The sequence below is a fragment of the Scyliorhinus torazame genome, chromosome 5, assembly GCF_047496885.1.
Source record: "Scyliorhinus torazame isolate Kashiwa2021f chromosome 5, sScyTor2.1, whole genome shotgun sequence".
Taxonomy (NCBI): Eukaryota; Metazoa; Chordata; class Chondrichthyes; order Carcharhiniformes; family Scyliorhinidae; genus Scyliorhinus; species Scyliorhinus torazame.
This window is the reverse complement of record NC_092711.1, coordinates 131,082,159-131,104,360: the sequence shown is the minus strand read 5'-3', so window position 1 is coordinate 131,104,360 and position 22,202 is coordinate 131,082,159. Positions and strand designations below refer to the sequence as shown.

Genomic DNA, 22,202 nt, shown 5'->3' with positions numbered 1-22,202 from the left:
TTCCTGAGGCAGGTATGAGGGAAGACTCTGGACCTGCACACAGGGGCAATTTTAACATGGTTTTGGATCCAAGACTGGGCCAGTCGTGTCCCAGGACTTTGAAAGTTTTGGTTATGGCGAAAGGGTTGAGTGGGTTCATGTGCCGTGTAGGGGGGCAGACCCATGGCGGTTTGACAGGCCGAGGGTGAAAACGTTCTCGTACTTTTAGCATATGCACAGGGTGTACTCCCGGATTGACTTTTTTGTAATGGATACTGCGCAGCTTGCCAGGGTAGCTGATTCAGAATATTCGACGATCATGGTCTCTGACCATTTACCGCACTGGGTGGATTTGCAGGTGGCATAGGAGGCTCAGCAGCCGCAGTGGAGGCTGGATGTGAGTTTTCTGGTGGATAAGGTTGTGTGTGAGGATGAGGGCGGCCATCCAAAGCTCTGGAGAGCTGAATAACGCAGGGATAGTCACGGCCTCCCCGCTGTGGGTGGCACTTAAGGCTGTAGTAAGGGGAGGGTGGAACGAGAGGGGAGAGCAAGGCTAGTGGATGATATTTTGATGGTGGACCAGAGGTACTCGGTTGCACCAGAGAAAGAGACAGAGGCTCCAGATGGAGTTTGGGTTCGTGTCCACGGGAAAGGCGGTGGAGAGATTATGGAAGGCCGGAGAGGCAGTTTATGAGTATGGGGGAAAAGTGAGCAGGATGTTGGCCCAGCAAATGAGGGAGCAGGCCATGGCAAGGGAGATTGGAAAGGTGAGGGATGAGAGAGGCAAGGTGGTGTCAGAACTGGAGGGGAGGGTGCATGGCTTTTTTGAGGCCTTTTAAAGAAGGCTGTATGTCAGATCCTCTGCCTGGGGAAGAGGGTATGAGGCGTTTCTTGGAAGGGCTGGAGTTTCTGAGGGTGGGGGAGGAGAAGGTGCAGGGGTTGAGGACCCCCAATTGGGCTGAGGGCGGTGACCAACTGCGCCGGTTTGATGCAGGCTGGGAAGGCCCAGGACTGGATGGGTTTACTAAGGTGATGCCCCTGCTTGTGAGGGTGGAGAATGAGTCGAGGGTAAGGCGGGTGCTCCCCCCAACATTGTCGCAGGCGTCCATCTTGTTCATTTTGTTGGGTAAAAATATTCACACGCAGACCTTTGAATGAGTAAAGAAGCAGTTTATTATATCAGAGCTCTGGGAGAAAGGCCCTAGACTCCGCAGTCTTTGTCAGCGCACTTTCTCGCTTGAGCTAGGGTTAACATTGGGTTAATATACAGATTCAAAGGGCGGAATTACTTTGTAACTGCATTTACATACAACCCATCAGCTTTATTTGCGTCACAATTCATTACATGCAACTAGTCAATTCTCCATTATCGCAGTCCATGCCATAAATGGTCATTAGTTCGTAACCTAGGGCCTCTTCCTCTTGCAGTTGTAGATAGCTTAAAACAATGCAGACATTGGGCAAAGTTTGTCAATGGTTCATTGCCTCGAAGGATGCACCTGGTTAAAGATTTATTTGTTTTGCACAGAGGGCTGCTATTTTCAGCAGAAGACACAGAAAATACATCGAGCTGCCGGGTCAGATATAATTTCTCAACATAGTTAAGAATGCGGTCTATATTGTAAAACATATTCGGCATGCAATGTAAAACACAGAATTTTCCCTCCAGCAATTTTAAAGAAGGATAAGGACCCGGAGCAGCATGGGTCTTACCGCTCGATTTCACTGTTGAATGTGGATGCAAGGTTTTTTCAAATAAATTTATAGAGTACCCAATTATTTTTTTCTCCAATTAATGGGCAATTTAGCGTGGCCAATCCACCTAACCTGCACATCTTTGGGTTGTGGGAGTGAAACCCACGCAGACACGGGGAGAATGTGCAAACTCCACACAGACAGTGACCCAGGGCCGGGGTTCGAACCCGGGTCCTCAGCGCCGCAGTCCCAGCGCTAACCACTGCGTCACATGCCGCTCCGGCTGCAAAGTTCTTGCCGAAAGTGTTGGCGTTGCGGATGAAGGACTGTGTGCCGGGTGTGATAGGAGAGGACCAGATGGGGTTTATGAAGGGGTGGCAGCTGTCGACAAATGTGCGCAGGTTGCTCAATGTAATTATGATGCCCTCGGAGCAGGGAGTAGAAGTGGTGGTGGCAGTGGGCGCGGAGAAGGCTTTTGATCGGGTCATATGGGCATACTTGTTGGAGGTGCTGGGCTGGTTCGGGTTTGGGCAGGGATTTGTGGGTTGGGTTTGGCTGCTGTACAGGGCGCTGAAGGTTCGTGTTGGGACAAACAGGACGCGTTCAGAATACTTCGGTTTGAATTGGGGGACGCGGTAGGGGTGCTCACTCCACCCGCTGCTTTCTGCTCTGGCGACAGAGCCGTTGGCAATGCCGCTCAGGGCGTCGAGGGGTTGGAGAGGAATTGAATGGGGGAGGGTCCAGCATAGGGTTTTGTTGTATGCAGATGATCTTTTGTTTTCTATCTCAGACCCGGTGGAGAGCTTTGATAGGATTATGGAGATCCTGAGGGAATTTGGCCGTTTCTCTGCGTATAAATTCAACATGGGGAAAAGCGAGGTGTTCCGATTAATGCCAGAGGGCTAGGCGTGTTTCCATTCCGCCCGGGTGGTGGGTGGGAGGTTTCGGTATTTCGGAAGTTCTTGTTTGTGTTCCAGAACCTCCCAATCCTGTTCCCAAGTCCTTTTTTCGGAAGATGAATGAGTTGATTTTGAGGTTCGTGTGGGCGGGAAAAACCCGGCGGGTGTTTTTGGAAAGGGAGCGAGGGGGGGCTGGCATTGCTAAGTCTGTTGAATTACTACTGGGCTGCGACTATCGCAATGGGCAGGAAATGGGCAGTGGAGGAGGGATTTATTTGAAGACGAATGGAGGCAACGCGTGGGGGGAGTTCACGTTTGAGGGTACAGTTGTTAGCGCCCCTCCCATTCTTCCTGGTCCAGGATTCCGTGAGCCTGGTGGTGGTCTTAGCGTTGCGTATTTGGAACTAGTGCATGCAACATTTCAGGCTGGAAGGCATGTGAGGGGCAGCACGGTGATGCAGTGGTTAGACTGCTGCCTCACGGCGCCGAGGTCCCAGGTTCGATCCCGGCCCCGGGTCACAGGCCGTGTGGAGTTTGCACATTCTCCCTGTGCCTGCGTGGGTCCCACCCCCGCAACCCAAAAAGATGTGCAGGTCAATTGGCCAGACTAAATTGCCCCTCAATTCGAAAAAAAGAATCGGGTACTCTAAATTTATTTTTAAAAAGGTTGGAAGGTATGTCTCTGTGGGCACCGATACGCGATAATCATAGGTCTGTGCTGGCAGGGCTTGTTGCGAGGTTCCGGGAGTGGCCAGCAGGTGGGGATAGAGTGCTTCAGGGAGTCGTTTGTCGCGGATACATTTGCAGGCCTGGAAGGGCTTGAGGAAACATATCAGTTAGTTGCCTAAGGGGAATCGGCTCAGGTACCTACAGGTGAGGGACTTTGTGAGGAAAGAGATGCCGTCATTCCTGGGGCTGCCATCTCCGATGTTAGAGAATAAGCTGTTGTCCAAAGATGAGATTGGGGAGGGGAGAGTGTCAGTCATTTAAAGAGAGCTGATGGAGAGGGGGGCACTCCGGTGGAGGGAGTTAGGCGCTAATGGGAGGAGGAAGTGGGCGGGGGTGTGGGGGCAGTTGAGGCCAGCCTGCGGAAGGAAGCCCTGCGGAGGGTGAACGTGTCCTTGTGTGTGAGGTTAAGTCTCATCCAGTTTAAGGTGGTGCATTGAACCAACCTGGCGGCGCAGGGGTAGAGGATAGGTGTGCTGGGCGTGTCCAAGGCTGAGGGGGTTCTGACAGGGGTTCTCGGGTGTCTCCTCCTTTGGACGTAGGAGTGGCCCCGAGTCCGGAAGTGGCGATATCTGGAGTGCCGGAAGAGCCAGGAGTCCAGGCGGGGAGAGAAAGGCGATGTTTTGGCCTTGGCTTCCCTGATGGCCTGGAGGCGGACTTGGTGAGCTGCGGGACTCGGAGCTGCCAAAGACGGGAGTGTGGATGAGCGACCTAGCAGAATTCCTTCATTTGGGAAAGGTTAAGTTCGCCACAAGGGGAGCGGAGGAGGTGTTAATCCTGAGGTGGAAGCCGTTTATTAAGGCATGGCTCCATGTATTTCCTTTGCTTCGGCCGAGGGGGGGGGGGGGGGGGGGGGGGAGTAGGCTTGTCATCAGTTGCTGCGGTTGACTTGAGTTTTTGTCTGTTGGATTTTGCTCTGATATCTCTGTATATCTGTAAAATGCCTTGAATAAAAATAGATGTTTTTGAAAGTGAGAGGAGCAGCACCAGAAGTGAGAGAGAACTATTAACAATATCAGTTAATGTGGGGAAGTTGGATGGTCAGCAGTTTAATGAGAATAGGGTCAACGAAGCAGAAGGCAGGAAACAAGATGAGATTGAACAGGACATGACAGGAGATAGGAGAGAAACCGGAGATAGATGCGAGTTCACGGCTCATATAGGGGTTTTTCAGAGAGAGTTTAGCCCCGTTGGGCTAGTGGAAGGGAGGGAAGTAGCAGAGGCAGCTGATCGGATTGTCTCAATCCTAGTGACAAAGAATCTCTATGAACTCCTCACACTTGTTCTTGGAGATGAGAATGGAGGAGACAGGGGAGGAGAGCCCTTCAAATGGAACTAACTTATGTTTGAGGTGTTAAAAAGATTAATTACGTGTGTTAAAACAAAGCTGATGTATTTAATTTTTATTGGATTGGATTTGTTTATTGTCACGTGTACCGAGGTACAGTGAAAAGTATTTTTCTGCGAGCAGCTCAACAGATCATTAAGTGCATGAAAAGAAAACACATAATAGGGCAACACAAGGTACACAATGTAACTACATAAACACCGGCATCAGGTGAAGCACACAGGGGTGTAGTGTTAATGAGGTCAGTCCATAAGAGGGTCGTTTAGGAGTCTGGTAACAGCGGGGAAGAAGCTGTTTTTGAGTCTGTTCGTGCGTGTTCTCAGACTTTTGTGTCTCCTGCCCGATGGAAGAAGTTGGAAGAGTGAGTAAGCCGGGTGGGAGGGTTGTTTGGTTATACTGCCCGCTTTTCCCAGGCAGCGGGAGGTGTAGATGGAGTCAATGGATGGGAGGCAGGTTCGTGTGATGGACTGGGCGGTGTTCACGACTCTCTGAACTTTCTTGCGGTCCTGGGCCGAGCAGTTGCCATACCAGGCTGTGATGCAGCCAGATTGGATGCTTTCTATAGTGCATCTGTAAAAGTTGGTAAGAGTTAATGTGGACATGCAGAATTTCCTTAGTTTCCTGAGGACTATCCAGAATACTAGCCCATGTAACTGGGTTGAAATTTATTAACATCAGCAGAAACACACCCAATGAAGAAGGATCAGTCCTGGATGTGATTAACAGCAAAGACAACTCACTTAGTTACTTGTGAATTCGCTGGTGTCTCATCAGGTTGGATGACTGAGTGAATCCCTTCCCACACTTGGGGCAGGTGTACGGCTTCTCCCCAGTGTGAACTCGCTTGTGAGTCAGCAGGCTGGACGACTGAGTGAATGTCTTCCCACACAGGGAGCAGGTGAACGGCCTCTCCCCAGTGTGAATTCGCTGGTGTACAGTGAGGTCAGATGATGTCTTGAACCCTGTCCCGCAGTAAGAGCACCTAAACGGTTTCTCGTCAGTGTGAATACGTTGATGGCGCATCAGTTCCCCGGAACTTTTAAAGCATTTCCCACAGTCTGGGCATTTAAAAGGTCTCTCCTCAGTATGAACATGTTGATGGAGTATCAGGGCCTGGGAACCTTTATAGCACTTCCCGCAGTCTGGACATTTAAATGGTCTCTCGTCAGTGTGAACCCGCTGGTGTGTCATCAAGTCAGATGACCGAATGAATCCTTTCCCACACTCTGAGCAGATGAATGGTCTCTTCCCAGTGTGAACTCGCTGGTGTCTCAGCAGGTTGGATGACTGAGCGAACCCCTTCCCACACACGGAGCAGTTGAATGGTTTCTCCCCGGTGTGCACTCGCTGGTGTTGCAGCAGGCTGGATGATCGAGAGAATCTCTTCCCACAATCAGAGCAAGTGAATGACCTCTCCCCAGAGTGTCTGGGATGACGAGTTTCCAGTTGAGATGTGGATCTGAATCCCTCCTCACATTCCCATGGTTTCTCCTCACTGTGTACGGAGCTTTTTCCTTCCATGTTCAAAATTCACCAATATTCACGTTATTATAAATTGGGCGAACCTCAGATCCTGATGTGATGTTTGGTTTGAGTTTCCTGACTGCACATCTTCCCCTTGTAACATTCTGTCAAATTGATTTAAAACAAAAAAAAAGTAGTGAGAGAGAACCCACAGAAACACAAAGGCAGGTTGTGAAATTGAGCTGAATGAATCTGGTAACTTGTGGGGCCGGCACTGGAAAAAGTGACCACGAAAACTGCTGCATCTTTTGTATAAAGTGAACTAGTTTGTTAATGTCCTTCAGGGAAGGGAACCTGCCGCCCGGCCTGAGCCCACACAAGACTTGGGCCTCTGCAAGAACACAAGAAATAGGAGCAGAAGTAGACCATTCGGCCCGTCAAACCTGCTCTGCCATTTAACACGATTGTGGTTGATCTCAGTCTTCAATCCCACTTTCCCGTTAGCTCTCTGTCCTTTGACTTCCTGAGTGACCTAAAATCTCACCATCTCAGCCTTCAATATATTCATTGGTGGATCATCCACAACCCTCTGGGCTAGAGAATTCTATGTGAGAGACACAGAGATAGAAAAAGAGAGAGAGACAGAGAGAAAGAATGAGGGAAAGTGAGAGAGAGAGAAAACAAAGGGGGTGGGAGTGACAGGGGGCAATGGAGAGGCATTTTCTCAACCTACAACTGATTCACAATTTGACAGAATCTCCTAAACCCTGAACCTCCGCCACCTGGATGGAGCAGGACAGCAGATGTATGTGACAACCATCACCTGCAGGTTTTACTCCAAGCCACACACTGTCTGAACCTGTGTGACATCCAGTACTGGAGGAGCAGAAATTTCCACTATTTAAACATGAAAATCGCTTATTTTCACAAGTAGGCTTCAATGAAGTTACTGTGAAAAGCCCCTACTCGCCACATTCCGGCACCTGTTCGGGGAGGCTGTTACGGGAATTGAACCGTGCTGCTGGCCTGCTTCAAAAGCCAGCGATTTAGCCCAGTGTGCTAAACCAGCCATTGAGAAGGCTGAACCAGTTCCCTTCCGTCTCCTCCACAAACTCCACTCTCTCGCCACCAACTCCACCCCTGTCAACTGTGAGGCTGAAGGCCAGCACGGTGGCGCAGTGGTTAGCATTGCTGCCTCACGGTGCCGAGGTCCCAGGTTCGATCCTGGCTCTGGGTCACTGTCTGTGTGGAGTTTGCACCCCGTCTCTGCGTGGGTTTCGCCCCCACAACCCAAAATATGTGCAGGTTAGGTGGATTGGCCACGCTAAATTGCCCCTTAATTGGAAAAATAATCTAATTGGGTACTCTAAATTTGTTTTTTTTAATGTGAGGCTGAAGCAGACTGTTCACAACCATGAAATATTTCACCCTTAGATAAGTTTCCAAACACATCCATCCACATCATCATCAATATCACCTATTTCCACTTCAGTAACATAGCCTGACTCCGCCTTAGTGTCTTTTTATCTGCTACGGAAACCACCATCCCGTCCTTGGTTACCCTGAGACCAGATTATTCTTAATTTTTTGTTGTTTTTTTCTTTAAATAAATTTAGAGTACCCAATTCTATTTTACCAATTAAGGGGAAATTTAGCGTGGCCAATTGACCTACACTGCACATTTTTGGGTTATGGGGGTGAAACCCACGCAGACATGGCAAGAATGTGCAAACTGTACATGGACAGTGGCGCAGTGGTTAGCATGGTGCAGTGGTTAGCACAGCTGCCTCACGGCGCCGAGGTCCCAGGTTCGATCCCGGCTCTGGGTCACTGTCCCTGTGGAGTTTGCACATTCTACCCGTGTTTGCATGCGTTTCACCCCCACAACCCAAAGATGTGCCCTTTAATTGGAAAAATGAACTGGGTACTCTAAATTTATATTAAAAAAACTCTACACAGACAGTGACCTGGGACCAGGATCAAAATCGATTCCTCGACAGTGCTAATCACTGCGCCGCCATGCTTAATTTTAAAACGCACAAAAAGTTTAAATACCTCATTCTTCTTTTCCTCCATGGTCCTGATCACTCGATCTCTGTAATCACCTCCACACACACACACACCTTTGAGATCTCTGCTCACTTAATTCCAGACACTTGAGCATTCCTGATTTAAATTTCTCCACCATAACGGAGTTGCCAAGGCCTCAATCTCTGGCATTTCCAATTTAAACCTCTCTTGACTCTAACTCACTTTCCTTCATTAAGATTCTCCTTAAAATCTAATGTCTCAGTGGGCTCAGTGTCAATTGTTACTTTGTCACGTTTCTCTGAAAGTCTTAAAAGTTTTATTCTGTTTAAGTCACAATATAAATACGAATTATTGTCACTGCCCTGGACATATACCGTTGTCCTGCCAAATAAATAAGAATTTGTAACTCAGAGTGAAACAGTTTGGTGGACATTCTGAACAGACAGTTCTGGGCGTTCAGGTCCATAATTCCATGAAAGTGGCAATGTAGGTAAGGTGGTCAAGAAGGCATGCAGCATGCTTGCCTTCATCGGCCGGGGCAAGAGTTTGCACGTCATGTTACAATTGTATAAAACTTCAGTTAGGCCACATTTGGAATATTGCATGCAGTCTGCCCCCAACAATGATGGCGACTGACCCGCGCTTTGCTGCTGGTGCCCCCAATAAAGGTGTGCGCCTGCGCACCTCTGCTGGTTCCCAATAAAAATGGCGGCCGCTTTGTCCCGTCTGTGAGAAAGCTGCAGGCCCCGCTCGGGTACCGGTAGATTATTTTTCCGGGTTTTCGGTTTATATAGCATGTTTACAAAACGTGTCTAACGGCCCGCCTGATCCATCTCCCCCTCCGTCTCGCCATTACCACCTTCATGGTTTGTGGATCCGAGAAAGAACCTTTTCTGTGTCGCCATTAATCACACTGCGCATGCTTCACTCCGCTCAGTCCCGCCTCCTCATTCTCTGGTTGGAGGACCTTCCCCTATTGTTCCGGTGCTGCCGTCAATCATTCCCCGTGCATTGTGACGTGTCAGTTTAGACGTCAGTGTCGGGGGGCGGGGTTTATAAATGACGAGGGCGGCCCCAGAGCCAAATGGAAACAAAGAACATTGCAACACAGGCCCTTCGGCCCACCAAGTCTTCACCGATCCTGATTCCGACCTACTACTTATTGCCTAAATTCCCCGGCCCGTTCATATGTCTTATCAAGATGCATCTTAAACATTGCTATGGTGCCTTCCTCCAGCACCTCTGCTGGTAACGTGTTCCAGACGCACCACCCTCTATGTGAAAAACGTTCCCCGCGCATCTCCCCTAAACTTTCCCCCCTCTCATCTTGAACCTGAGCCCCCTTGTAATTGAGTCTTCCACCCGGGACAAAGATTCTGACTATTCACCCTGTCTACACCTCTTGTAATTTTGTAGACCACAATTGGGTCTCCCCACAGCCTCCGTCTTTCCAACGAAAACAATCCATGTTTATTCAATCTCTCCTCATAGCTAACACCTTCCAGACCCAGCAACATTCTGGTAAACCTTTGCACTCTCTCCAAAGCATCCACGTCCTTCTGGTAGTGTGGCGACCAGACTGCATGCAATATTCCAAATGTGGCCTAACTGAAGTTTTATACAATTGTAACATGACGTGCAAACTCTTGTAGTCAGTGCCCCAGCCGATGAAGGCAAGCATGCTGCATGCCTTCTTGACCACCTTACCTACATTGCCACTTTCATGGAATTATGGACCTGAACGCCCAGATCTGTCTGTATGTCAATGCTCCTAATGGTTCTGCAATTTACTGTATAATCCACACCTGAATTTGATCTTCCAAAGTGCATCACCTCGCATTTGTGCAGATTGAACACCCATCTGCCATTTCTCTGCCCAACTCACCAATCTATCTATATTCTGCTGTATTCTCTGGCAGTCCCTTTCACTATCTGCAACTCCACCTTAGTGTCATCAGCAAATGTGCTAATCAGACCATCGACATTTTCCTCCAGATCATTAAAAAAAAAAATTTTTTTTAAATAAATTTAGAGTACCCAATTCATTTTTACCAATTAACGGGCAATTTAGCATGGCCAATCCACCTAGCCTGCACATCTTTGGGTTGTGGGAGCGAAACCCACGCAAAGACGAGGAGAATGTGCAAACGCCACACGGACAGTGACCCAGAGCCGGGATCGAACCTGGAACCTCGGCACCAAGAGACTGCAGGGCTAACCCTCTGCGCCACCGTGCTGCCCCAGATCATTTATATAGATATTACAAAGAACAGTGGTCCGAGCACTGATCCCTGTGGAACACCACTAGTTACCGATCTCCATTCTGAAAAACTCCATTCCACTGCTACTCTCCGTCTCCTGTTGACAAACCAGTTCTTTACATCTAGCCAGCACACCCTGAATCCCATGCGACTTTACCTTTTGTACCAGTCTGTCATGAGCCTTACTAAAGTTCATGCAGACGACATCCAGAGCCTTTCCCACATCAATTAATTTTGTCACCTATGAAACAAGGAATCATCATCATCATCTTTATTATTGCCACAAGTAGGCTTATATTAACACTGCAATGAAGTTACTATGAAAATCCCCTAGTCGCCACACTAGGGCACCTGTTCGGGTACACTGAAGGAGAATCCAGAATGTTCAATCCAGTGAGCATGGTTTGATCAGAGGGAGGTCATGCCTAACAAATTTGATTGCATATTTTGAGTATGTGACCAGGTGTGCAGGTGAGGGTAGTACAGTTTATGTAGTTTACATGGACTTCAGCAAAACCTTTGACAAGGTCCCGCATGGGAAACTTATAAAGAAGGCAAATGCACGTGGGGTACAGGGTAACTTGATAAGGTGGATTAACAATTGGCTCAGCTGTAGGAGACAGAGGGTGATGTCAGATGGCTGCTATAGTGACTGGAAACCAGTGGTGTACCACAGGGATCTGTGCTGGGTCCCCTATTGTTTGTCATTTATACAAGCAACTTAGATGACTATGTGGGGGTAGGATCGGTAAGTTTGCGGATGACACAAAGATTGGCCGGGTGGTTAACAGTTGTGGTTGAGTGTCTTGGGTTACAGGAAGATATAGAGACGGGATGGTCAAATGGGCAGAAAAATGGCAGATGGAATTTAACCCTGAAAAGTGTGAGGTGATACACTTTGGAAGGAGTAATTTGGAAGGGATAATGTGACAAGGAAGTATTCAATGAAGGGCCCGACACTGGGTAGGTCCGAGGAACAAAGGGACCTTGACGTGTTTGTCCGTAGATCTCCGAAGGCAGAAAGGCAGGTTAATAGGTGGTGAAAAAGGCATATGGGACAGTTGCCTTTTTCAATCGAGGCATAGATTACAGAAGCAGGGAGGTCATGTTGGAGTTGTATAGAGTTTTGGTGAGGTCACAGCTGGAGAACTGTGTGCAATTCTGGTTGCCACATTATAGGAAGGATGCAATTGCATTGGAGGGGGTGCAGTGACGATTCACCAGGATGTTGCCTGTGATGGAACATTTAAGTTATGAGGAGAGGTTGGATAGGCTTGGGTTATTTTTGCTGGAGCAGAGAAGACTGAGAGGCGACCTGATCGAGGTGTCAAGATTATGAGAGGCATGGACAGGGTGGGTAGGGAGCAGCTGTTCCCCTTAATTGAAGGGGCAGTCACGAGGGGACACAAGTTCAAGGTGAGGGGTAGGAGGTTTAGGGGGGATTTGAGGAAATACTTTTTTACCCAGAGGGTGGTGATGGTCTGGAATGCACTGACTGGGAGGGTGGTGGAGGCGGGTTGCCTCACATCCTTTAAAAAGTATCTGGTTGAGCGCTTGGCCCGTCATAACAGTCAAGGCTGTGGGCCCAGTGCTGGCAAATGGGATTGGCTAGACAGGTCAGGTGTCCTTTGTGCATCTATGCAGACTCAATGGGCTGAGGGGCCTCTTCTGCACTATTCTGTGATTCTGATCCTATAGTTCATAATGTTTTATTTCAAGGGGGCTGGATTATTAAAGTAAAGAGGTGTTGCTGCAATTGTACATACCACCAGAGAGGCCATATTTAGAACACTGCGTACAGTTTTGGTCCCTATATTGAAGGAAAGATATATTATCATTGGAGGCAATACAGAGGAGGTTCACTAGGATGCTTCTGGGCATGGAGGACTGCCAAATGAGGAAAGAATTTCTTCTCTCAAAGAGTTGAATCTTGGGGCAGCACAGTGGCGCAGTGATTAGCACTGCTGCCTACGGTGCTGAGGACCTGGGTTCAGTCCCGGCCCCGGCCCCAGCCCCAGCCCCGGGTCACTGTCCATGTGGAGTTTGCACATTCTCCCCGTGTCTGCGTGAGTCTCATCCCTACAACCCAAAGATGTGCAGATTAGGTGGATTGGCCACTCTAAATTGCCCCTGAATTGGAAAACAAATAATTGGGTACTCTAAATTTATATTTTTTAAAAGTTGTGAATTTTGGAATCATTTACCCCAGGAAATGTGGAGGCTGAGTCCTTGCTCAGTTGCAAGGCTGACGCCGATATGTTTTTAATCAGTAGGGGAATTAAGGGTTACTGAGGGAAGGTAGGAAGGTGGACTTAGTGAGTGTTAGATCAGAGTGTTATTAAATGGCGGAGCAGCTCAAGGGCTGAATGGCTGACTCCTGTTCCTATTTCTTCTGGTCTGTTCTGTTTGTAGATAAAGATTTCTGGAATCTGTGTGGCTGGAGTAGCACTGAGATATATAAAATCCTGGTTAGACACCACCTGGACTGCTGTGATTTAAATAAACACAAATGCTGGAAATCTTCAGCATGTCGGGCAGCGTCTGTGGCGAGAAACAGAATTAATGTCTCAGGTCAGCATGATCTTTCATCAGATCAAGAATAGTGTTCCCATTAGGGACAAAGAGGCAATCTGTGGGTGGAGCCAGGAGACGTTGAACGAACACTTCACATCAGGCAGAGAGACTGATGTGCCTGAGCAAATTGACATAGGGAGTGACATGGTTTGGAGGTGTTGGCAGCCTCTTCATGGAGTTCTGCAGCTGGGTTTCATGAGCACAGACATTGAGTCAGCACTCAGCCTCTGGTCAATAACACGGAGCATGACGGCAGTCTTCATTTTCGCCGTCTCTGAGAGAGCCCCGGTGATCGCAGGGTCGTGAGACCTCCCGAGAGTCAGGCCGCCAGCTTGATAAGGCGGCTCCGGCCCCACTGAATCCACCTGCGGATCTACCAACGGATTTCTTGACTTTCTTTGGCACAATCTTACCAGACCGATTCCCGAGGTCCTCCAGAGTCATGATCACAAATATTAATTCAAGGAATAGTTAGATGAGAGCCAGGCAATCAGGATCAGGATAAGTGTCAGATTATAGGTGAGTGGCACCAGAACCTGCGGTAAAGCAGCTACCCCCCCCCCCCCCCCCCCCCCAAAACACAGATTTCTGATGCAGGTGGCGAGGGTTATGGAGAACTGGCAGGAAAATGGAAAGCTGAGATGAGGATGGATTTCTTTACTTGAGGGTGTGGTGAAGGTTTGGAATTCTCTACCAGAGGATTTTAGAGCCTCAGTCATCCAAGTATTTTCAAGACACAGATTGATAGGTTTCTGGATATTGTAGACGTTGAGGGATATGGGGGATAGTGTGGGAAAACGGAGCTGAGGTAGATCGGCCAATGATCCCATTGAAGAGTGTAGGGAGTCACCCGAGTACAAGCGATCACAGATCTGTTGGTCTTTTACCTCTTTTTTTGCCAATCCGCTGCCGATACTTCGGTAAGATGTTCGGTATCTCCTCCGTTGCTCGCTAAATTGTTATCTCTTATTTTATCTTCCAAATAAGGGTAAACAGTCCGGTTGATTGGAGGTGTCCAAAACATGCTTTTATTGCTAAATATTCACTTACACTTGCATAGAAACTGCATCAAAATGTAGATCAAAATAATACATAAACTTGTCAAGGCATAGCAAAAAACATTAAAACATAAACATAAAGAAAAGATAAAGAGAAATCACTTAAAACAGAAAATAATTAACAGATGCTTCAAGAATTCCAGAAAGCAAGAATTCGGAACAATAATTGATGATACGATCTTACTCTTGAGGAAATCCTTATTTATAGTTTAGTCCCCTGTTTATTTGTCATTGGTTCTAATTCTCAGCTGAGGCTTCCTGATGTGTCTAAAATGGTATCAATCACTTAAAAAGTGATTAGTTAATTAAACATTAATCATTTTCTCAAGATTAATTATGCCCCCCCCCCCCCCAACATAAGCTAATTTCTCTATGTACTTTCTCATGGCGAAAGCTTTTGCGTCACGGCTAGACATTAACCTCACTATAGTTACTTAATTGTTGCAATTTTGTTAAATGTCTTTCTAATACAATGGTTTATCCTCATTATGTTTCTCTATTTTAAATGTTTTTATTGGCTTTTGTTCTACATGTAAATACAAATACACACACAATGAGAACGTTTTTTTTTACAAGTGGGCGGGCACCTGGGTGGTGTCCCTAATGCTATTTACATTTCGGTCAGTTTCTTATTATTTATTTGCATGAGCTTCGACTTTGGACCATTCCTTCTTTTTCTTTCGTCTTGCTGTGGCTGTTGTCTTCTCCTGTGTTTTCTACCCCGCTTGTATTCCCCTCTCTTTTCTCCCTCCATTGTTTCCCCCCCCTCCTTTTTCTCTCGCTGGGTTTGGCTGCACTTTCTTGTTCCCCAGGTCTTCCCTCTCCCCCCTCTCTCCTACTGCGTCTTGGCTACCTTGACCTAGCTCCTGGCTACTCAGTTTGCTGGCCACAGACAAGTCCCGGAACAATCGGGTGAATGGCTCCCACGTTTTGCGGAAGTTGTCTTCCGACCACGGATGGTGCATTTGATTTTCTCCGTTGAGAGAAATTCCGATAGGTTGGACAGCCGGTCTGCAGCTTTAGGTGGTGCTGTCATTATGTGGCCTTGACCTATCCATCCTCGGGTCCAGAACCATATTCCAATTCCACCCCCCCCCCACCCCCCCGCTATCAAAGAGAGGATGGGACACCCGGCTCACCCACTCCTTCCTCAGCCTCATCTACTCCCTTACCCTCAGGTGGTCTCTTGTCACAGCGCTCTCTTCACCGGCCCCCCAACCTTCGTATGTTGCATGCCACCATTCTGACCGGGGGTCTCTCACGCCTCCCCGCCCTTACCATCCTTCCAGGTCCTGCTTCACAAGCAGGACCCTGCCCTGGCTCTTGTCACTGCCGCCCCGCAGCCCGTTCCCAACAACACCTCCGTACACTTCCTTTTGAAAACTCAGTATCGGTCGCAGTCCTTCACCATTCACACCTCGAAACCTGCCCAATCAGGTTCCAATGGTCATGACCCCTCCCCCAAATCGCTCCCATTCACTAGCCAACATTACGTTTGCTAGCGTGATGGCCCCTGCCAGAGCCCCCTCCCCCACTTCAGTCTTCCACCTTGGCTCCCAGCCCTCTGTTAATCGTTGCCACCTTCCGCAGCTCCTCATCCACCGAGGTGAGATGGTCACTATGCCGTGACAAGGCCTCCTCTATCCCTTTCATTTTCTCCCCCTGCTCCCGCACTGTTGTCGAAGTTCTCACCAACTCCTCTTTCACCAGGGCAAGTGTCTCTCCCACCCATGCCTTAAACAAGGCCATCATCGACATGTGATGCTTTTTGAAATGCTTCGAGAACAGCCATCACCTCTGTCATCTTCACCACCGTAATGTCTGCGGCCTCACCCGACGTGCTCACTCCTGCCATCTTTCCGCCTGCTGCACCCTTCGACTTTCGCTCGCTGCCTTCTTCCACAGATTCTTCTTGCCGGCTTCTGGCATTCTATAAGTGCCCCAAAACTTCCCACAGCCCCTCACGAACAAATCTTCACTGAAAACTAGACTAAAAAGGCCTTGAAAGACGGCTCTGGGAGGAGCCACCAAACATGCGACCTCCACCTACATGGCACAACCAAATTTCCTTTTCATATACCAGTAGAAGCTTTCAGTCAGTTTTTATGTTTCTCGCCAGTTTGCTCTGATATTCTATTTCTTCTCTCTCTCAGTTTCTTGGTCCTCCTTTGCAGAATTCTAAAATAAGTTCCCAATCCTCAGGTTTACTATTATTTTTACGTCTTGAGCCTCTTCCATTGATCTAATGGAATATTTAACTTTTCTTGTCAGCCACGGTTGCATCACTTTTCCTGTTGGATTTTTGTTCCTTGGAGGAATCTATATTTGTTGTATATATGTGAAATAAAAGTCGCAAAAATTCCAGAGGACCATAGGCTGCTCTCGTCTTTGACAGAGAGTTGACTGGAGGTGATATAACTTCAGGCCTGGGCCTGGTTGAGAAGGCGGGACCTTCGCGAATAACCCCAGCTGGTAGGGGAGTTGAATCCGCACTGTTGGCCTTGCTCTGCATCACGAACCAGCCGTCCAGCCAATTGAGCTCACCAACCCCCTGGTAAATATGTAATAATTCCTTAAATATTCTGTATTCCCTGTCTCCCATCAGTTTCCCAGTCCACCTCAGACAACTTGCCCCTCATACCCGGATATGCATTTTTGTGAGGAACACGCAGATAAATTAAACAAAAGAACCATGTGACCACCAGGGCCTGTCTCCATGGCAACGTGGCACGCTTTGGGGGTTCCAAACAGAAATGGAAATTAAATATCTTCAATCTTCCAAACACCCTTTCACTCTGTGATCCTTGTACAATTTGAAGCCAGGTATTAGCAACAAGGCTCAAAGAGCATCAGTCCACTGGAGGCAAAGTGGTGAGACCGGCCAGTCCAGCAGAAAGAAACCCTCCGACCATCCCCACTGACCACCTGTCAGAATGAACAAAATGCAGTCCTGGGTGTAGAGCAGAAACAATAACAGCAGAATCCAACCCCTGTTATCAATTGTGAAATTGTTGGTGTCACAGCAGGTCCGATGAAACATGCAATCCAGTCTCACATTGAGGGGTGAATGACCCCTCCCCAGTGTGAACTCGCTGGTGTCTCCGCAGGTTGGATAATTGAGTAAATGCTTTCCCACACTGAGAGCAGGTGAACGGCTTCTCGCCAGTGTGAACTCGCTGGTGTGTCTGCAGGGTGGATGAATCACTGAACCCTTTCCCACACTGAGAACAGGTGAATGGCCACTTCCCGGTGTGTACTCGCTGGTGTCTCAATAGGTTGGACGAATCACTGAATCCTTTCCCACACTGGGAGCAGATGAACGGCCTCTCCCCAGTGTGAACTCGCTGGTGTGTCTGCAGGGTGGATAATTGAGGAAATCCTTTTCCACACTGGGAGCAGGTGAATGGCTTCTCCCCTGTGTGAACTCGCTGGTGCGTCTGCAGGTTGGATAATTGAGTAAATCCCTTCCCACACTGAGAGCAGGTGAACGGCCTCTCCCCAGTGTGAATTCGCTGATGTCGCAATAGGTGGGATGAATCAATGAATCCCTTTCCACACTGGGAGCAGGTGAATGGCCTCTCCCCTGTGTGAACTCGCTGATGTACCCGCAGGTGGGATAACTGCGTGAATCCCTTCCCACACACGGAGCAGGTAGACGGTCTCTCCCCTGTGTGAACTCGCTGATGTTTCCGCAGAGTGGATGAATAACTGAATCCTTTCCCACACTGAGAGCAGGTGAATGGCCTCTCCCCAGTGTGAACTCGCTGGTGTGTGTGCAGGGTGGATGAACGACTGAATCCCTTCCCACACTGAGAGCAGGTGAACGGTCTCTCCCCAGTGTGAACTCGCTGATGTGTCTGCAGGGTGGATGAATCCCCGAATCCCTTCCCACACTGAAAGCAGGTGAACGGCCTCTCCCCAGTGTGAATGCGCTGGTGTGACTGTAGCTTGGATAAGTGACTGAATCCCTTCCCACACTGAGGGCAGGTGAATGGCTTCTCCCCAGTGTGAACTCGCTTGTGTCTCTGCATGTTGGACAACTCACTGAATCCCTTCCCACACTGAGGGCAGATGAATGGCCTCTCCCCAGTATGAACTCGCTGGTGTGACTGCAGGTGGGAGAACCGAGTGAATTCCTTCCCACACTGAGAGCATGTGAATGGCGTCTCCCCAGTGTGAACTCGCTGATGTGACTGCAGGTGGTATAACTGAGTGAATCCCTTCCCACAGTGAAAGCAGGTGAACGGCCTCTCCCCAGTGTGACTGCGTCGATGAATTTCCAGCACAGATGGGGATCTGTATCCCTTCCCACAGTCCCCACATTTCCACGGTTTCTCCATGTTTTGGGTCTCCTCGTGTCTCTCCAAGTTGGGCAATCAGAGGAAGCCTCGGCCACACACAGAACAAGTGTACAGTCTCTCCTCGCTGCGAGTTACACAGTCAGTTCACTGGAACACTCTCACTCGGGTGTGTGTTGTGTGGGTCTCGGTGCTTTTCCAGTCACACTGATGTTTCCACAGTCAGTTCACTGGAACACTATCACTCGGGTGTGTGTTGTGTGGGTCTCGATGCTTTTCCAGTCACACTGATGTTTGAAAACTTTTCCCACAAAGAGAACAGACAAACATTTCTCCTTCTACATTGAAAGGCTGATGACATTCAAGTGCTGATGAATCGAGTGATTCTTTTAAATCTTGACGTGATGTTTGTTTTGAGATTTCTGTCTGCAAATTCTCCCCTCCTAACACCCTGTAAACAAAGAAAGTAGTACAATGGTGAAGTACAGGATAGAAATTCGGAACAGACAATTCTAATTTCTCTGAAACATTTTTTCTCCCTTGTTCCCCCAAAGCTGTAAATCCCCGTCCCACACACTCTCCCTCCTCCCTGGGCGGAAATCCAAACCCATCTCACCATTTCTTTCCTCCGCTCCCAGTTTTCTCCCTCCCTCTCCTCTGCCTGGGTTCAGTTCTCCAGCTCCTGTCTGCAGACTGACAATAAAATCAATGATTTTCTCTCCTGGTCACGGGGACCCCGAAGCTCCACCCACCCACCAACATCCATATTCATTCAGTTAAATTTCCTAACCTGCCTGTGTTTTTATGTGGGTTCTTCCACACTCCCTTTTTCCTGATCTAAATTCATAGAATCATAGAATCCCTATAGTGCAGAAGGAGGCCATTCAGCCCATTGCGTCTGCACCGACCCTTCGAAACAGCCCTCCACCCATGTCCACTCTCCTGCCCTATCACTGTAACCCCATAACCTAACCTACTGGACACTAATGAACCAATTTGGCATGGCCAATCCACATAACCTGCACATCTTAGGACTGTGGGAGGAGACCGGAGCACCTGGAGGAAACCCACACAGATACGGGGAGAACGTACAAACTCCACAATCAGTGACCCATGGTCGGAATTGAACCTGGGGTCCCTGGCGCTGTGAGGCAACAGTGCTAACTACTGTGCCACCGTGCTGCCCATTCATTTTACAGGTAGAAGAAGGGGAGAATTTACAAGTGGGAAGCTCAAACCAAAAATCAAGTTAGGAGTCACTGGGTTCACCAGGAGCTGAATGTCATCAGTTTTTTAATGTGGGAGGAGAAAGGATCAGTCACAAAGGAGAGAAACTGTACACGTGGTGTTTGTGTGGACAAGGCTTCATCTGATCAACAGGCCTGTTCAAACACAAATGCAGTCACATCGGGAAGAAACCACCCAAATGTGGGGATTATAGGAAGTAATCTTAATACCTGTCTGAGGTACAAACTCCTCGCTGCAGCCACACAGTGGAGAGGCTGTTCGCCTGCTCTCAGTGTGTAAGGGATTCACTCTGTCATCCCTGTGTAAACAAAAGCGAGTTCGCACTGAGGGGAGGCTGTTTACCTGCTGTGTGTGTGGACAGTGAATCACTAATCCATCCCTTCGTAAACAACAGTTAATCAATGACTGGACTTTAAATTTCAGCAGCTTCTCTGCTATTCCCAGTTTTCAAGAAACAGTTAATGTTTTCAAGAAGCAATTAGATATAGCACTTCAAGCAAAGGGGAACAAAGGATGTGGGGGGTGATCAGCCATGATCATAATGAATGGCGAAGCAGACTCGAAGGATCAGATAGCCTTGTCCTGCTCCTATTTTCCATGTTTCTATTAGTCCGAATTCCTGGGTGACAAGTTCAGCACTAATACCACTGCTCCACCATCTCCCCGAATGACTGCAGGGGTTTAGATTCTGCTGTTAATCACATCCAGGACTGAACCCCGGACATCCTGACAATGCAAGTTATTTCCACCAATTGAATACTTCCAATAACAGGGGTAAAATTTTATATTCTGCCAATAGTTTCGATTTACTTTGTGACCTTCAATCTTCAAATAAAGTATTTTTTCCAGGATATTCTGAAAATTTTAGGGGATGAGCCAAATAGTGATTTACTTACAAAAAGCTGGCTTCGTATTTGGGGTCCGAAGTTTCCACCGTGGCCTTGTCTGGTGTTTATGAAGCCTCCTCTGGGTATTTATGAAGCCTCCTCTGGGTGTATATGAAGCCTCCTCTGGGTGTATATGAAGTCTCCTCTGGTGTTTATGAAGCCTCCTCTGGGTGTATATGAAGTCTCCTTTGGTGTTTATGAAGCCTCCTCTGGGTATTTATGAAGCCTCCTCTGGTGTTTATGAAGCCTCCTCTGGGTGTATATGAAGTCTCCTTTGGTGTTTCTGAAGCCTCCTCTCGGTGTTTATGAAGCTTCCTCTGGGTATTTATGAAGCCCCCATTGGGTGTTATGAAACCTCCTCTGTGTATTTATGATGTGGAGATGCCGGCGTTGGACTGGGGTGAGCACAGTAAGAAGTCTTACAACACCAGGTTAAAATCCAACAGGTTTGTTTCAAACACTAGCTTTCGGAGCACTGCTCCTTCCTCAGGTGAACAAATTCGGGTATTTATCAGGCCTCCTCTGGTATTTGTGAAGCCTCCTCTGGATGTTTCTGAAGCCTCCTCTGGTATTTGTGAAGCCTCCTCTGGTATTTGTGAAGCTTCCTCTGGTATTTGTGAAGATTCCTCTGGATGTTTCTGAAGCCTCCTCTGGTATTTATGAGGCCTCCTCTGGTATTTATGAGGCCTCCTCTGGTGTTTATGAGGCCTCCTCTGGTATTTATGACGCCTCCTCTGGGTGTTTATGACGCCTCCTCTGGGTGTTTATGACGCCTCCCCGGTCACTCCGCTGCCTCCAGTCCTTCCCGCCCCGCCCCGCTCGCGGCTCCACTCACTTTGCTTCTAAACAAAAAAGCCCGATCGCCATTACCCGCACTGCGCAAGCCTCCGTCACAGTCCGCCCCCCGCCCCTCATTCACTCTGATTGGTTGGAGGACCAGCCGTATCCCGCTCGGTCCTTCAGTTTCGCCCCCTCTTCCTATTGGTCCGGAGCTGCCGTCAATCACTCTCCGGGCACGGTGTTGTGGACATGCGCAGTGCGGCTCATCTTCAGGCGGGAAGGAGGCGGATAAGCGGCAAATGTGCACTTCACTGATCTTGGAGCGGGAGGAGAGAATGGGGCAATTTCTATCCTGCACTCACACTGATGCATTTGTTCAGGAGAAATTATCTTTTTTTAATAATAAATTTAGAGTACACTTTTTTTTCCAATTAAGGGGCAATTTAGTGTGGACAATCCATCTAGCCTGCGCGTCTTTGGATTGTGGGGGCGAAACCCACGCAAACACGGGGAGAATGTGCAAACTCCGCACGGACAGTGACCTGGGGCTGGGATTGAACCTGTGACCTCGGCGCCATGAGACAGCAGTGCTAACCACTGCGCCACCATGCTGCCCGAAATTATCTTTTTAAAAATAAATTTAAAGTACCCAATTGATTTTTTTCCAATTAAGGGGCAATTTAGCGTGGCCAATCCACCTACCCTGCACATCTTTTGGGTTGTGGGGGCGAAACCCACGCAAACACGGGGAGAATGTGCAAACTCCACACGGACAGTGACCCAGAGCCGGGATCGAACCTTGGACCTCGGCGCCGTGAGGCAGGGCTAACCCACTGCGCCACCGTGCTGCCCAAAATTATCTTTAACTCACTTTACTGATCCTGGAACTGGAGGAGAGAATGGGGGGAATTTCTATCCTGGACCATAAGACATAGGAGCAGAATTAGGCCACTC

The 22,202-nt window shown here is 48.5% G+C and overlaps 1 protein-coding gene across 1 annotated transcript; it reads right to left on the bottom strand.

Moving 5' to 3' along the window:
- Window positions 1-1,128: 1,128 nt before the first annotated feature.
- On the bottom strand, window positions 1,129-21,347 carry LOC140417911 (uncharacterized). The gene is made up of 4 exons (XM_072501344.1): window positions 20,478-21,347; window positions 17,057-18,784; window positions 8,365-8,523; window positions 1,129-6,178 (listed from the first exon to the last, which is right to left on the bottom strand). Exons 2-4 carry the CDS (start codon window positions 18,373-18,375, stop codon window positions 5,392-5,394), a joined length of 2,265 nt encoding a protein of 754 aa, XP_072357445.1. The 5' UTR covers window positions 18,376-18,784; window positions 20,478-21,347; the 3' UTR covers window positions 1,129-5,391.
- Between the last annotated feature and the right edge of the window lie 855 nt (window positions 21,348-22,202).

What these genes read in the sequence shown, in the direction of transcription:
- LOC140417911 (XM_072501344.1), bottom strand. Translation starts at nt 18,375, where the DNA reads ATGGAGAAACCGTGGAAATGTGGGGACTGTGGGAAGGGATACAGATCC. An exon ending in CATGTTTCATCGGACCTGCT is followed by an intron (nt 8,524 to 17,056) that starts GTGACACCAACA and finishes TTTATTTGGCAG; the next exon opens with GACAACGGTATATGTCCAGG. An exon ending in GAGAATCTTAATGAAGGAAA is followed by an intron (nt 6,179 to 8,364) that starts GTGAGTTAGAGT and finishes TGAATATTGGTG; the next exon opens with AATTTTGAACATGGAAGGAA.